Raw genomic sequence first — 17,127 nt, 5'->3', positions numbered from 1 at the left:
CCCGCTCTTTGCTAAGTAGCCAACCAAAGCACCACAAATGTGGGTGTATGTGTCTATTTTTTATGTAAGGGTCGCTACATTATTTTTTTTCTTTTGTAGCCCCTGCGGAATGTTCAGAAACTTTTGCCCCTCAGAAAGATTATCCTGCCCCCCTGTGATTAACGTTGGTATTGCAGCGACCAGCCCTGCGTCACGTAGGCCTACACCTTGCACACCCTCATATTATCACATCAACAAATCCAAATTCATAACCATACCTTTCATAGATGACACATTATTATAATACAGGTTTTCATCACAGCTCTGTCCCTCACAGAATAAGCACACAGTACAGACGTTTCAGATATAATTTCCTTTTTTATTAAAACCATACAAACATTTGTGGTCAGTTAGAAAAGAGCAACAGGGCCCTATTGGCAATATGGATGTGCTATCTTGTCTTGCCATTCTCAACACAGACCTGGGCCCTGAATCCCTGTTTTGTTTTATTTTTTTGTTTTTCAGTCACTTTTCATTTTTCCTCTTTTTTGGCCCCTGGTGCCTCCTCAAGTCTGAGCTAAACCTACAGAATGGATATATATTTACAAGTATAAAAAACAATCAAATCAAAAAGGCAAGAAATGTGATAACTGAAAGTTTTCAAACAACATTTTTAAATGTTTTTAGTTGATGTTTTCTTTTTTCCAAATAAAATGGATCTTATTCATCATATTCCCCCGGCACACACACACACACACACACACACACACACACGCACGCACACTCAGAGAATCCACTGTTTTCCTAAAATCTTTGAACAATTAACTCTTGTTTTGAAAAGCGAAAAAGAAAATACGTAGGTAATGCATACAGTATATCATTTTTGATATGATAACTCACTATGGAAGAGTGGCAGTGATCTGTTTCTCTTTTTTGTATGTTTTCTAATTTGAACAGGTTGAGATAAGGCACATACCTTACACCCACCCTCAAAACCTCTCCTTTGGGGGTGGGTCATATCACTTTTTAAAAACAACAATAGCGTGACACACTGTTACACGTCTACAAAACAAATGACTCAGACTACGATACTGTAAATGAACACAACCAATCTGGCAGACAGTACCTACAGTAATTTGCTACAGGATGGTGCTCATGACTGTACACAACAAAGATATAGACCGATGATAATACTGTTAATAAATCTCTCATCGTGGTATACAAAACTGATCATGTCGGGCCTACAAAGAAATCTGTGGGATGTTAGTACCATAACAGAGGTTATTTAAGCAACAGGACCAGGGTAATCTTAAAAATCTGTCTCTCATGTCGCTAGTCACAATAGCAAAATCATAAACTACTAATACAAAGGAAATTGTGAAAAAGAAATCAACATCATGTTCCAAAGTCCCACTCCTGGCTGGAATCACGTTGTGCCTGCTACATCAGCAGTGACAGCGCCCCCTGCTGACGCCCAGTCATATCACCTGTTCGTCGTCCTGATACTCTCTGCCCTGTGGCTCAACACCGAGCACATTCTCGCAAAGTCTCTAAAAGATATTTCTGATCATGTACAACTTGACAACACCGATGGTCCTGATATCAGAAATAGTAAGCATGATTTTTTTTTACAATGTAAAAAAAAAGAGATCAAAAGTGATATATACATGTAAGTACATACAAAAAAGTGATAAATCAAGTAATACACAATTGACCAATACGATTCTAAGAGTACCTCTGACGTCGAAATGGTCCTACATATTTGGACTCAATACGTTACTGGAACACTTGCTCAAGTATACACACTCACACACAAGCACACCACTTGGTGAGACCAAGTTAAATCACTAAAAAACACCATCTTTTACATATTGCGCAAACATAAAAAGTACTAAAACAACAATGTAAAAAATGTAAATACCGTATCAAAATGTGACATAAGCGCCTGCTTGTTGTGAAATTTGACCCTGTATTGACCTGCTGATGGTGGGGAGGGGTCGGGGGGGCCAAAGTTCTGGAGTCAGTGTGGTTGCACCATGTGTATACTACAAATCATGGTTCTCTCAAGTTACATTGGCACATGAGCTAGCCTACGCACTTAAAAAGACAGTGTGTACATTTCACCATGTGAGCAACATGCATTTATACCAACAGTGTACAGCAAAAAGAACGGAAAATATACAGTAAACAAACAAAAAAGAAACACAAATAGAAAAAAAAACAATGAAAAATAAAGACAACACACAGAATACTGTTTTAGAATGATGTATGGGAGACGAGGCCTCCAACCATCATCATTATCAAGAGATAGTTTTATAAAAGGGCTTCAAAAATAGCCTTCATTCCACAAATGGAATATATATTTATATATCCTTATATACGTTTGGCATATCTCTGCTCCTATGTGGAATAGACAGAAAAATACATCTGCTCGACCAACACTTGGTGTTAACATCCTTTCCTAAACCAGCAGTCAATAAAAAACATCAACTCCCCCCCCCCCCCCTACATTATTCTTTTTAAAAATGACGTCCCTTTCTATTTCCACTTTTTTAAAGCAATTCCTTTCATGTGTGGCCACATAAGAAGCTTTGGGGGGAAAGAGAGAGAGAGAGAGAGAGAGAGAGCTACTGCATGATAGCCAGGAAGCGGCTCTCTTGGGCGAGGGTGGAGAGAAGCGAGCTCATGTCACCGATGGCCATGTTGTTGACCCCGGAGGGCACACTGGCGAAGGCGGCCGAAGCACGAGGGGTGGTGAGACGAGAGGAGGTCCGCGACATGCCCTGGAACACGCTGGGACTGATGACGTCCGACACCAGGCTGCCTTGGTCGTAGTTGTCCTCTAGGATGGGAGTGAAGTCCAGGCCCACGCTGTCCAGGACCTCGCAAGAGGGGCTGCCGTCCACCGTACTGGTGACCTGGTCCACGCCGGGGGACAGGAGTGGGGCCGAGGGAGCGTCTGACTGAACTGCTTGGGTCTCCATCAAGCACCGCTCCCCTGGGTTGAGCAGGGACAACGGCTTGGCCTCAGATGGGTCAAACACCTCGCTACAGTCTCCAAAACTTGGCGGGCAGAATCCTGCTGGTCGCTGCTGCTGCTGCTGTTGCTGTTGCACTGTACAGCAAGAGCTGGCCTGGTCCTGAGCTTCTATCTTCAGTCCAGAGATGTGGCCAGCCAGTGAGCAGTGGGCCGTGCTGGCATTTCTGGAGCCGTGCTGCTGCTGCTGCTGCTGGTGGCAGGAGCTGACATGATTGCCACTGGCCAGGTGCGGCTGAGGTCGGGCAGAGCTTCTGTAGCTGCTGCTGTTTGGTTGGAGGCTCGCAGGTGGGTGTGGACGTAGTAGTGACCCGTGAGGGAGAGCATCCTGAGAGGACCTCTGGAGAATCAGGTTGTTCCCGACCAGCTGCGCCGTGGGCTGATTTTGTTGGAAGTTCTGCTGCTGCTGCTGCTGCTGGCTGCAGCTCTGCCGGATCGGACCGAGGGTTATCTGGGAGAAGTCGGGCGCTCTTCTGAAGCCCGGCACGCTTGTTGAGCTGTTCCTCCTGCTCTCCAGACAGGACGTGTTTGAGGACTCCGACTTCACGCCAGCGTTCAGCTGGCATGACTGGAGCTGAGGGAACCTGGACGCAGAGGTCCTGCGGGAGGCACTCACACTGCAATCTGGGAACCTGGAGCCGCCGCTGGGATTCGCCAACGATGCCGGAGCCCCTCCTGGCTGGCTGAAGAGATCCCCCGGGAGCTGAGACGGCTGTTGCTGCTGCTGCTGCACCACCATGTTGCCAAACTGTCCGAACGGACTCCTGCCGACGACGCCACGCTCCGGCCACCTTCCGCAGGGCTGCTGAGACTGCTGCTGCTGCTGCTGCCTGGTGGGTGACAGGTGTGCGCTCCCCGAGCTCACCTCGTTCCACTGGATGGGCTGCTCCTCACAGCCGATTCCCTCTCCTTCTGCATTCTGCTGCTGCTGACCAGGTGAGTTCACCTGGAAAAGGTCGACGTCACCTCCGTTGCCGTTATGTGGATGGTGAAGGTCCCCGTTGTTGTTGTGCTGCGACTGCCTGTACAAAGCCTCTTGCTCCTGGGAGCGGATGTACTGCACCAGGTCATCGGGCAGCATATCTTCGTACCCCAGCAGCAAGCCTCCGTCATCCTCCATGGCCAGGTCCTCCAGTGCCGAGTGCTCCTCTATCCTGGGTGGACACGGGGAGTGCAGGCTGCGCTGCAGGTTCCCCTCTGAGCGAGTGTGGTGGTGCAGGCTGACGTGCCGGGCCTCTCCCTGGTGGCTGTGCTGGTTGGAGAGGGGTGGTAAGGAGTGGGAGTGCATGTTGTTCAAGCTGATGAAGCGCTGCATCTGTGGCAGGCTGGAGGGGTCTTGGACGTGCACGGTCCGAACGGGGTCGCTGGCCCGTCTGTTGACGCCCGCCATTCCTTCTCCTGGGTAGAGCCCCCGGTGGCGGTAGCCGTTGTGCGCGGCGTAGCCGTTGGTGCTTCCGTCACTGCAGCGGCGCGGTCTGACCAGCGGGGGCAGTGGAGGGTTGCTCCCGTCCTGGGCGTCTCCCATCAGCGCCATGCGGGAGCGCAGGCTCATGGGCTCCATGTTGGGCAGTGGCGTAGGTGGGGGTCCGCCAGTAGCGGCGGCGTACTTCGCCTTCAGGTGGTACTGCTGCGCCGGCGTGAGGTTCAGAATGCCCCCTCCTCTGGACCCATCACCTCCTCCTGAGCATGTGTGACCTCCGACACCCCCTCCTCCTCCACCACCTCCTCCTCCGAAACTCCATCCGAGCCCAGACAGAGCTACTCCTCCCATGCTGCTTCCCCCGCCGTGGTGGCTGGCTTCGCTGGAGCGCCGCGAGGCGTCGGTGGAGATGGGGTCGTAGGAGTCGGTGGAGCTGAGGTTGTGCCGGCGGCGCTGGCCTCCGCCGACCTCCGGCTGCGAGGCCTGGCTGGAGCGGCGGCTGGAGAAGCAGGGCGAGATGCCCGAGGAGCGCCGGCTGCTGCTCAGGTAGGCCGAGCTGGCCGCGCTACCGCTGCTGTCCCGCCGGCCCCCGCCCAGCAGACTCAGTACGGTCAGCTCTGTCCCGCAGGGCTCCGGACGGGTGGCGGGGGGAGCCTGGGGCGGAGGGACCAACCTGCAATCACTGTGGCCCTGGCACGAAACTGAGGGAGACAGAGAGAGAGAGGACGGGTTACATCAGAGAGAAAGAAACTGAACAGCTGCTTTGTTCTGTGCTTTGATAGGTTTGTTGAGTCTGTCTGGAGGTTCAGAAAGGGAAATATCAGGAAGTGATGTAATAAAGAACTATATCTGTCAATGCGAATCAGAAATCTTTTCTTTCTAATGTAAAGCCCCATTCACACTCCCAGGGTTCTAGTGGTAATTTCACAAACGGGTCCGATGTGAGTGAATATGCCTTTGTGTGTGAGGAGACCCACTACTTTATCATTACGGAGGAGTGTATGTGAATACAATCTGAATGAGGCTGCAGTCAAAATAGGTGCAGTCATACTTTAATCCTTAAAGGAGTACCGTCACACCGGTGTGACGGGAATGTTGGGAAATGAACGTTCTAAAGAATATCTGGGTTCATTGAATTCAACCAGAGCCTGAATTCAACATAGAATTTTAGAACCTTCAATTGTTGCGGAAGTTAGAATGTGTAAAAACCTACACCTTTAAGGGATAATTGTGTAATTATTGGAAATCAATATTCAGTTGTAGCTAAACAAGAGCTCAATCCACTGCTGTACCTGTCATTGTTCATGTAGTGAAGTGGAAAGTAGACACATTTTTGTAGTGTCCTTACCCTTCCCCAGGATGGTGGGCAGGCCATGGCCTTTGGCTGGGGGTGTGGGGGACAGGTGTGGCAGGCCTGCCGGGGCGGCGTTCACCTGCCGGAGCCGCTCCATCTTCACCTGCTCCATCCAGCGGAGTGGCCGGCCCACACTGCGCCGGGCCTGCAGTGCCAGCGTCGCCGTGGACACCGTGGCGTCCATGATGGGGGCCCGGTTCCGGTCCATGTCGTCCTCCTCGTCCTCTTCCTCCAGCTCCCCCTCGTCGTCCTCCTCCTCGTCCTCGTACTCCTCGTCCCCCCGGCCGTGCTCCCCCACCCCCTGCAGCCGCACGGCGCTCACAGCAAGCTGGACTCCACGGCCGGGAGGGCCGCTGCCGGGGGACTGCTCACCGCTGCATGCAGACTGACCGCCAGGGCTTGACTGAGACGTCTGGACCCCCAGAAGAAAGGAGAGGAGAGGACAGAGAAAAGGAGGAAGGAGTGGGCAGATATGAAAGAGAAGTTAAAGAGAAAGGATGAGAGAAACAAGTGAAGAAGAGGATATAATGGGAACATTAATCAATGTACAAAGCACGTATTTCACATTCATGATGCATTTTAGTATTGCATAAACATCCATGCAATGGGAACTGAAAAGGCTTGGAACAGTATGCCAATATAAATGGCTTATGACAACAGAATACACCACAATGGAAAAAATATGTCCAACAAGAATATTTATGACATGTTATGTTCAAATGGTTTCTCATGGAGTAAGCAGCTACCCAAACAAATACAGAACGAGTGTGGCAGATAACCACTTTGTCTCTTAAATATTTATTAGGATGTGCTGTTAAATAACTCTTTAATGAGCTGTCCCTTCAGACATGATGATTTGCTCAACATCAATTTGCTGTGTCTTTTCAGTCTAAATAAAGCAATCCGCCACACACACACACACACACACACACACACACAACCGTAATGGGGCACAGTGAGACTCTACACAGTGCACACAAAAGAAAGAGGCAGCCGTCTTTGTTCTATTTTCAGAAAACAATGCTGAACAAACAATGCTGTTTTGTCAGACCAGACGGGCCCTAATTGGGCTGCTATCCCTGGTGAAACTACACGATGGTCTGCAGAAGCAAGAGAGCAAGAGAGAGAGAGAGAGAGAGAGAGAGAGATTGAAAAGAAAGAAAAAAGAAAGAGTGCTACTGTGGAGTATTTTTGTCTCAGCATGAAACAGGACCTCAACTTCACCCCTGCTCTTGACCTGAGGAGAGAGACTCTTTGGACAATGGGCCTCCCTCCCCCTCCTCTCTCCCTCGCTCTCAGTCTCAGTCATTCACATCTGTAGAGTGGCTAGCGATAGCTACATCTCTCTGCCAGCCTTCCCAGCACGAGTGCAAACTCTTACATGTGCTCACTCGGCATACACCAGGGCAGCTCCTTTTAGGGGCAGAGATGGAGCAAGCAGACTAGTTGCACTATGGTGTAATGACAAGATGGTAAAAGTGTGTGTGTGTTTGTGTGTGTGTGTGTTTGTGTGTAGCATGATCAACTAATGTGGTCTAACTGCAGGGGAGTGGCTCATAGGGCCTTGAATGAGAGATGGGTCTGAGCAGGCAGATGGAATGGATCGTGATGAACCCCCGGGGGTAGGGGGTGGGGGGCAGGTTGAATGGACAGCGCTCTCACCTGATTACCCACTGTCCTTAGAAAGGCAGGGCGAGTTAATGCATGAGGCATTAGGATAGGAGAGAAATTCAGTTATTACACCGGCAAAGGCAGAGCACAGATCAAAGCACACATCCTGTTCCTCACATCTCATCTCGTGTCACACAGAATTTTTTTTTTTGAGAAAACCTATTTCAGAGGGGTGATAACTATCTGGAAATTGCACTACTCTCCAGCTACTTGGTAACACATGTTTCTCAATGTTGGACTGTTAATCTCAATAGACACCTGATAGTTGGTATGTGAAATCTCTGCTGTAGAACACCAGAGGCTTTTCGACGAATGGTAGTTGAGCAGGGGGGGTTGCGGTTTGAAGAGTGTCATACAAAGTTTAAGTCTATCAGCTGACAATACTACTTTGTGATATTATAAAGCTTTATCTATCCATTTCCTCTGTCTATTATTTTTGTACTTGGGTTTGGTATCCATTGCGGTACATTACATACTCCAGAGACACTGAGATGAACTAGAGGGGTCCGACTGCACCAATAGACTCATGACTCAGAGATCTGACACGTTAAAACCCCCTACCCTAAAGCCCAACTGTGTTGTGCCTCAAAAAGAGACTTACCATGGGCTTCTCTGACTTGATGGACTTGACCTGCAGACATTCGTCCTGTTTCGAGGTAGCATGGTTGTAGTCCCTTTGGTCTGCAAACCCGCCCAGGGGCGGTTGCCCTGGCGACCTGCCCTGGCCGTTGCTGCCGGGCTCCCGGGGCTGAGGTGGGGGACGGGGGTAGGCGTCGCTGCGCTGCTTCTTGGTGACGTGGGCCTCGGGACCGTGCACGGTTTTCACGTGCTTCCGTAGCGAGCTGGGGTCCGTGTAGCGCTTAGTGCAGCCAGGGATCTTACACACGTACGGTTTCTGAGTGAGGGGAGAGACATATAAGGCCAATGTAAGAATGCAAGCACACACTCACATTGTAAGAATGCAAGCACACACATATATATATATATTACAACAGGTGCCGGATCCGGCACATCCGCACGTTTTGCTCCCAAGGTGATTCAATGGTACAATGTTTTGACTACTACAAACTCACCTTGGACAGCATGGACAGCATATTTAAAGAGTGTACCATTGCGTGTGTACCACTAATGTACACAATTATGTTACAGAAACGCACCGATAAATAAGGACAGGTGTGTGTGATTTGTGGGGATGAGTGTACATCATGTGAATGTTATGGTTAGCTATGGGTCCTACCTCATTGGAGTGTGTGCGATTCTGGTGTTTGGCACGATCGGAGGCATTGGAGAAAGCTTTGTTGCAGCCCTCGTGCTCACACACGTACGGCTTCTCTCCAGTGTGTGAACGCAGGTGTGTCTTTAGGTTTTCCAAGCGGGAGTAGGCTTTAGCGCAGCCCTCAAACTGCACACACAAACACACACACAAAAGCAAAATGTTAAGTCACATTTGGAAAACCTCTTCATTACTTTGTTACGTTAAATGCATCAAAAAACATCAAATATTTCAGAATCATATGCTTACACTTAGTCACCTGATTGTTCATCCACTGCTCTTTAAGCAATTTAATCATGTTTCACTTAAACTGTGTACTTTATGGCTTTAAAGTTAATGTTTGAATGCTGCAGTGGATGCTGGGAAGTGTAGTTCTTACGGTGCACTTGTGAGGCTTCTCTCCAGTGTGCCGTCTCATGTGGACCACCAGCATGTACTGTGCTTTAAAGGGCTTCTGCTCCCGGGAACACTCCGCCCAGCGGCACACAAACTCCTTCTTCTCCCCGTGGATGTGGTCATTATTAATATGCTGTGGACAGAAGGGAGACCATAGGTGAGCTAAATCATACACACATAAGAACAGAAACACATTTAAACTGCTGTTTGAAATACAGAACTAATTCATTAACACTGTATTTCAGCCACGTGACTTGCAATATCTTCATTCTTTCCGGATCCCTTAACAGGATAAAGTATGAGTGTAATATCTCAGCACACCACAAGGGGGCTTCAAGCGCAGTGAGTTTGAAGACAGGAGCCCGTAGAGGTTTGGAATGGCAACACTGAAGACAGTACATAAATGTCAAGTTTTATTCCAAACATAACAATGCTTTATGAATTTTAACTGTGTTAATGTGTATCACAATGACATGTCCTTGAGGTTGTCAGTGCAGAAAATGTATAGACTAAGATGGCTAAGAACCAAAGTTGAGATCTGGAAGAAGCATCATTTTTATCAACAGACTGCTCAATCCACAACCTGTAGCCATTCTCGGACTTAAAACAGCACTGGAACTAAAATTATTTATACACGTTCCTTGTTATTTCACCTTCATTTTTTTCCTTTTTTCCTTTTTTCTTCCCCTAAAACAGTCCTTCCTTCTTTTCTTCCTAAAAAAAGTTGTTCCCACCTTCACCTTGTATTCTGCACATTTATTCATCCATAAATATTACACACTATCAGTTTTTCATCTCACTCTTACTCTCCCTCCCTCTGCCCCCCCCCCCCCCTCTTCCCTGCTGCATTTGTAGTGGCAGGCATAAAGCAGGTTTGTGAGTCTCAGTGTCCAATCTGAACGGGATTTCAAATAAAACCCTGTCACTCGCCATCATCTCGGGCCTCTGCCCCACCGTGACATGTGCTGACAGTTGTGCTGCCGTGGCAACTTCCAATCTGAGGCTTAGAGAGGAGGGGAGGAGGGAAGAGGGTGACGGGGGGTGGGAGAAGGAAATCAAAAGTTCCGTCACAACCAGCTCAAACACCAGGGCTTTAACACTTCACCCTGGCCTGATATCAGTACAGACTCACCCCTCTCTTGCCTTTCTCTCTCTCCCCCTTTTTCTCTCTCTCTCTCTCTCTCTCTCTCTCTCTTTCTCTAACCTTTCTCTCTCTCTCTCTAACCTTTCTCTCTCTGTCTCTCTTACTCCCTGTGCAATCTACCTCCCCTATTTACTTCCCCTCCTCTCCCACAGTTGAACACACATGAAAGATCTCTCTCCCTCTTATTCACTTCCCAAATATATCATTTTTCTCAGTATCTTGTGTTGTTCCCTCTGTCTAATACATACACAAAAGTGCATGCGGTCATATTAAAAGCAAGGGAATGCACACGCACACACACATACACTCAGACACACACTTACAAACTTGCATGTGCATACAGAGACTCGCAGAACGCTCATTCTACACAACATCTGGACTCCTAAGAAAGTCAATAGTGTGTTTGGGCTCCTCTCGCTCCCCTTCTTAGGGATGCCTTCAGAGGGAGACAGACACAATATCCTGAGCGAAGTGAGGGGAACTCATAATATTACATTCCTGAGCCAGGGGAGGGAGACCCCTGCCTGAGGGGGAGTATAGAGTGTGAAGTAAGGAGACACACACACAGAAGGAAAAGAAAAAGAGAGAGATGAGAGAAAGGGAGAGAGAAAGAGGGAGAAAGAGAGAGTGATAGAGATAGAGAGATAGAGATGAAAGGTCACGGGATGATAGGCATAGAAAGAAAAAGAGAGAGAGAGAGTGATAGAGAAAGAGAAAGAGAGAGAGAGATGAGAGGTCAGTGAATGATAGGCAGAGAAAGAGAGAAAACTGAGCGTGTGTCAGTCTATGTGTACATGGGCTTGCATGCATATCAGAGTCTGTGTGCATAAGTAAGTGTGTGTGTGTGTATGTGTGTGTGTGTGTGTGTGTGTGTGTATTTGAGTATTTGTATGCCCTGGTAAGAGCAACTCAAAATATGCAACGAGGAAGGGAGATGGCTAGAGTGAAGGGAGCGAGAGAGGGAGAGGACTTTAGAGAGATGGAGAGGAAGAGCCTCGCCTTGCATCATACATGCCGAGAGCGAGGGGAACAGAGAGGCCGGAGACGAGACTGACGGGAGGAAAAGGGATGGGGAGACAGGTGGAGAGAGAGACCAGAGAAGGGTGCAAGAGAGAGAGAGAGAGAAAGAGAGAAAGAGAGAGAGAGGGGTGCGAGAGGATCCTCAGAAGCGCCTCATCCTCCATTCCTCTTCATGGCACAAAGACAAGCCGCCTCAGTCACCCTGTCACCTCTCGATGCCACTTTCATGGCTTGCAGTCGCACCCCAAAAAACTTCTGGGCTTGTGAGTCAGTGTGCATACAGTGAAAATGTGTGTGTGTGTATGTGTGTGTGACAGGTGTCCACAACTGCTTCTTTACTTGAGTTGCATCCTGAGAACTGAATGAAAAACAATGGCCCTGTTCTGGGATGGCCAACTGATGCTGAGTCACAACTGACTGGACAGAGCAATGGCTATGAAAAAAAACAATGGACAGGGTACACTCAGTCAAAAGTGGAGCCACTAGAGGAAGATTTCACCAAATATATTGAATTCTGGGCAGACCTGGCCAACATTCTGCATACTTCTCATGCAGTAGTAGTTCACTCAGTAGTATTTACTAGTCCAATAGGAACTTTCTGCACAGACTCTGCATTAATAATGACTAATATGGCCAATTTGGGCTTCAATTCTTCAGAATGTACATGTGTGACGCCATGCTGTTCATGTCCATGACATTATAAAGTGATACTGCCCACAACTCTTGCCCTGAACACCTCATTTGAAGAGAGAAAAGGCTTATTTAAATGTGATTAAATTGGCCGGGCTCACATCTAACAGTAATAATGTAATATGCCTAAATCCCTCATAGTCATTACAGGCCAGGATCACTATCAAACTGTTGCTGTCACCTCACATTTTAAATGCCTCTTTTCTTAATTTCTTTCATGCTGCCAGTGAACTGAGGTGAAGTGAGGGCGAGACGGAGGAGAGCACACTGGACTGGAGGGAAGGGGAGGGCGAGGAGTAGGGAGCTCTTTCATAAAGTTCCATGTTAGGATCGATACATTGGGCCCGTCACACGGAAGAAAAACTCTCCCTCCCCGGCTGAGCGAGAGGGGGGAATCCCGGTGGCACACCATCTGTCTGTGAAGTACTGCGGTCAATATCCACAGTGAGAAAGCGAGAGAGAGAGAAGAAGAGATAAATGGAGAGAACCAGAGAGAGAGAGAGAGAGAGAGAATGAAAGAGTGATCCGCAAGTTAGCACACCGCGACTCACGTTCAACAATTGAGCCTGGCGGTGATGGATCTACAGACCGACCCCCCCCTAGCCCCCCTACTCTCTTCCTCCACCCCCTCCCCCCCAACAGAACACAAAACAGGGGTGAGGAGTTGGTAAAATGAGGGGGGGGGGGGTGCGGAGATTGGACAGGCTGAGACGTGGTGACCTAATGGCGTGGTCTAATGGCAATTTTATACGCAATCGATAATCTCCCTGCTGAGAGGGACGGTGGCGGGGCTGCTGCTGCGGCGGCCGGCGAGAGACGGACAAACAGGTGCTGATAGTGGCAAGGTGAGCGGAGCAGCGCACAGCGGTGGAGCGGAGACGAGCGCAACATTCATCTCTCAGCCTGCCAGCTTATCAGCCAACAAGTGTGCAAATGCCACAGAGATGGATTTACATGGGAGCACACGCACCAGCACCAGAGGGGGGGGGGGCATGCTGAAGAGGGAGCCATGCTGGAGAGTTCACACACACACACACATACACACACACACACACACACATGCGCGCACACACACACACACACACACACACACACACACACACACTGTTTTCAAATTACAAAATTATGTAAAAGAATGTACAGTAAACACAAACACACACACACATACACGCACACACACAAACAGTAAATAGCTGGTATTTGTTAAAAAAAAAATCTCTTCAATATTGCAACATTGCAATCTCAGAACTCTGGCAGCATGTCACAACACATATATGAATCAGGCTCACACACACACACATACACATACAACACGTCTTGCCACTGCTCCTTTCCTTTACATTGCATTCCTGTTGCTCGCCCCCTTTCCCCCTTTTTATAGTAAACCGAGTCTCTATTGTGTCCATTATCAATTCCTTTCTGGGACGTGGACGCTCCATTGCTGCTCAAACTGAGTCACGCACCAACACGGGAGCTGTTTACAAGGCAATCTCAGACAAAACACCGTTTAGCTTTATCAAACACGCGCTAATAAATCATACGCTCTTTTGCGACGTCAAATAGTGGGCCAGTTTTTGTGCGTAGAATGGAAAAAAAGGGGAAAGGAGGAAGATGAAGGAGGGAAACGGAGCGGAGGCAATTAGTGAGAGAGAGAAGAGAGGGAGAGAGAGAGAGAAAGATGGTGAGAACTGGAGCAAAAGTGGAGGAGAGTGTAATAGAGAGAGTGAGAGACAGAAGGAGAGAGAAGGAAAGAGAGAGGGAGGAGAAATGGGACTGAAATTGGCATGTGTAATTCTATGCAGGCTTTTCATCTCAGTGCAAGATACTCCAGACAGATAAGCTGTCTAATCCGCTGCCTGATCAAAAAAAATCTGCATTTTACCAATTAAAGGGGACCTGCCAGCAGTCAGAGTGGGGGTCCTTCTCTCTGAACCACCCGAGTTTATCTCTCTATAGCACATAGCACAGCAGAAGGAGCCGCCATGCCTGTGTCTCTCTTCACACACACAGACAGACAGACACACACACAATCATGTTACAACAAACATACTGTACATCTACCTCACACACACATGTGCAACAAACATACATCTACCTCACACACACATCCCACCCCCCCCCCACACGCACACACACACACACACACACTCACACACTCAGCAGTAAACTTACACAACTCCGCCCTGAGTTCATACACCCACATAACCCCCTGCCACTATCAGGGTCAGCCTTTGAGTGGGACAGTGAGTTGAAGAGGTGGCCTTTTATGACACAAGAGCCTTCTTCTCTCGCTCACTCTCTCCTTCTGTTCCTCCCTTCTCCCTTTCTCCATCCCTCTCTCTCTACATCCCTCTTTCCAACAGTACACCCCACATATCCCACATTAAAGAGAGCTGTGCCCTTATCTTTCTGCTGCGCCCCTTCAGGGGAGAAAGGTTGAGAAGAAAAGAGGGAAAGATAAACAGACATATATATATATATATATATATATATATATATTTAAAAGGACACACAGTTTTATACACACACACACACACTTTTCTAATGTATGAATGAATAAGGAAAGGAAATGACAATATAAAGTGAGTGAATTAATGTGGTAGGGAAGAGTGAGTGAGTAAGTGAGTGAATGAGGGAGGGAAAAGAGAGTGTGTGTGTGAGAGAGAGAGAGAAAGAGAGAGAGAGAGAGATGAGGCGTCTGAAATAAATAAAAAAGGCAAGTGTAAATTGACACCCGCCTGGCTCAGGCAGACTGTGGAGGGCAGATAAGTGCGCTAAATTGCACAGATGTGATGCTTATCTTATCGCCAGTGCGGAGAGCGCTTAAGCAGGCCTGATAAAGGCACGCCACCACACGTCATATAAAGAATGCTGTTAACACGCACGCACACACACACACACACACACACACACACACACACACACACACACACACACAGACACACTCAAAAGATGTACAGGCATAAGCACACAAATCCACACAGCAGGGACACCTTTAATCAAGGTGAAGCAATGAGGGTGGCATATCAGCACTGGTGTGTGTGTGTGTGTGTGTGTGTGTGTACTGTATGTGTGTGTGTGTATGTGTGTGTGTGTGTGCTAGTGTGTTTGTGCTGGTATGTGTGTGTGTGTGTGTGCGTGCGTGCGTCAAAATGTGTGTACGTGCACTTTTGATCTAAAATTAGGCCCAAAGAAAAGAGAACACAAGAGGAAAAACAGACTTCCAACATGGAATTACCATATTCAAATGACTAAGTTATGTTATAGAGGTGCTTGTGGATGGTGAGACCAACTGCAATAATAACAACAGAATCAGAAATGTTGAAATATCAAACCAAAATGGTATGTGTGTGTGCGTGTGCATGTGTGTGTGTGTGTGTGTTCGCATTGCACACATCTGCATACATATATTTCTGCATGTCTATATTTCTGATCTGAGAGGTCAGAGCAGTTTGTTTAAAAAGCTCATTTTCCCCCCCGAGCGGAAAACAGACGCAAGAGGCAATTTTATTTTTTAATTCTGTTTTCCACAGCGATTCGCAGAGACAAGCTGAATTAGAGCGGGGGAGGGGCAGTCCATTGTTTTCATATATGGAGATTCCAGGGGCCCAGCACACCCGCAACACACACACACACACCCCCCAACAACCCTCCCGACTCCTACCCCCTCCGCCAGAATTCGTGAGGAGCCACTGTGGTCCAAATACTGTACTTATCCCATTACTGACGGGGGAGAGATAAGAGACTTTTCTCCTCGGCTCTGCTGAATTAGGGGAGAGAGCGGCTCTGTAGGCGAGGAGGCGCTTTATTAGCATGGCCATCGCACCAGCGTGGAGAACGAGGGGGGGAAATAAAATAAAATATAAAGAAAAAGAAACACACACACACACACAATAAGCGGAGAGGAGGAGAAAAGAAATAGGACGGAACAACGACGACAAAGAGAAAAACAAAAGCGTGAAACTGTTCAAGGCTGTCAGAGGAACAAAAGCAGAGGAAGGAGAGGAAGACGGGTTGATGCAGGGAGGGAATGTGTGTGTGTGTGTGTGTGTGTGTGTGTGTGTGTGTGTGTGTGTGTGTGTGTGTGTGTGTGTGTGTGTGCGCATGAGAGAGATTTAGCTCCTGTGTGGTGCTGGCAGTGTGTGTGTGTGTGTGTGTGTGTGTGTGTGTGTGTGTGTGTGTGTGTGTGTGTGTGTGTGTGTGTCTGTGTGTGTGTGGAGGATGAGGTAGGGGAACAGGAGAGGTAAAGAAGTAGGAGGCCACCTGGAGTGAGAACATAGAAGGGTGAGCATGTATGGAGAAGTTCCAGGCTGGAAGGGTTTAGTGAGAGCTTACTGTACATACACACACACTCTCTCACACACACACACATACACACACAGACCCTCTCTCTCTCTCTCTCTCTTTCACTCTCTATCCCCCTCTTTCTTTTCCCCCCAAGCACCCGTTGCCTTCGGAAACAGGGGCAAGAAGTTGTCAAGATCCTCAACCTTTGAGGCGAGCCCTTCAAATGCGGGAGGCAGCCCATTCCTCGCCCAGGATATCAATTATAGATAGGGCTGAGCGTGGCCGCCACGAATTGCCATGTCAGACGGAGAGACAGCCTTGGAGAGCTGAGGATCTTTCTATCAGATGTGTGCTGATGGGGGTGGTGGTGGTGTGTGTGTGTGTGTGTGTGTGTGTGTGTGTGTGACTGAGTGTGTGTGTGTGTGTGTGTGTGTGCGTGTGTGTGTGTGTGTGTGTGTGTGTGTGTGTGTGTGTGTGTTTGTGAGTGAGAAAGAGTGTGTGTGTGTGTGTGTTTGTGAGAAAGAGTGTGTGTGTGTGTGTATGTGTGTGTGAGCGAGAGACAGAGCTGATGATGGGCTCTTAAAAGGGGACATAGTGGTGTACACCTTCCCCGGGCCCAGGCCCAGGGGAAGGTATACCAGGCCCAGGGCTTTCATGTAGCCCTGAGGAGGTGAGTGGCTCTCTGGGTCTGGACTGTGGCTAACCCAACATGTGGGATGGAATGGTCAGTGTGACCTTGTCTCCACTTGACACACACACACACACAAACACACACAACTACTGTACACACACACACACACACACACACACTCACACAACCACACATACAAAACCACACACAAAGGGAGCCACTTCT

General features: G+C 48.3%; 1 protein-coding gene across 2 annotated transcripts in view; it reads right to left on the bottom strand.

Moving 5' to 3' along the window:
• Positions 1 to 337: 337 nt before the first annotated feature.
• gli3 (GLI family zinc finger 3) overlaps positions 338 to 17,127 on the bottom strand; it is a 117,069-nt gene continuing 100,279 nt past the window's right edge. For both annotated transcript variants that reach the window (XM_076290709.1, XM_076290710.1), the window contains exons 11-15: positions 9,114 to 9,263; positions 8,699 to 8,863; positions 8,063 to 8,356; positions 5,785 to 6,202; positions 338 to 5,137 (exon numbers count right to left, since the gene is read on the bottom strand). In XM_076290709.1, coding sequence (XP_076146824.1) covers positions 2,607 to 5,137; positions 5,785 to 6,202; positions 8,063 to 8,356; positions 8,699 to 8,863; positions 9,114 to 9,263 — 3,558 coding nt within the window. In that variant the 3' untranslated portion in view covers positions 338 to 2,606. The remainder of the gene's footprint in view (positions 5,138 to 5,784; positions 6,203 to 8,062; positions 8,357 to 8,698; positions 8,864 to 9,113; positions 9,264 to 17,127) is intronic.

The sequence above is a fragment of the Alosa pseudoharengus genome, unplaced genomic scaffold (genome assembly GCF_046254945.1).
Source record: "Alosa pseudoharengus isolate Yale_2024_CS ecotype anadromous, Long Island Sound unplaced genomic scaffold, YU_APseudo_1.1 YU_APseudo_1.1_scf_18, whole genome shotgun sequence".
NCBI classification, from domain to species: domain Eukaryota; kingdom Metazoa; phylum Chordata; class Actinopteri; order Clupeiformes; family Clupeidae; genus Alosa; species Alosa pseudoharengus.
The sequence above is the reverse complement of the archived record's forward strand: the minus strand, read 5'-3'. Positions and strand labels throughout refer to the sequence as shown.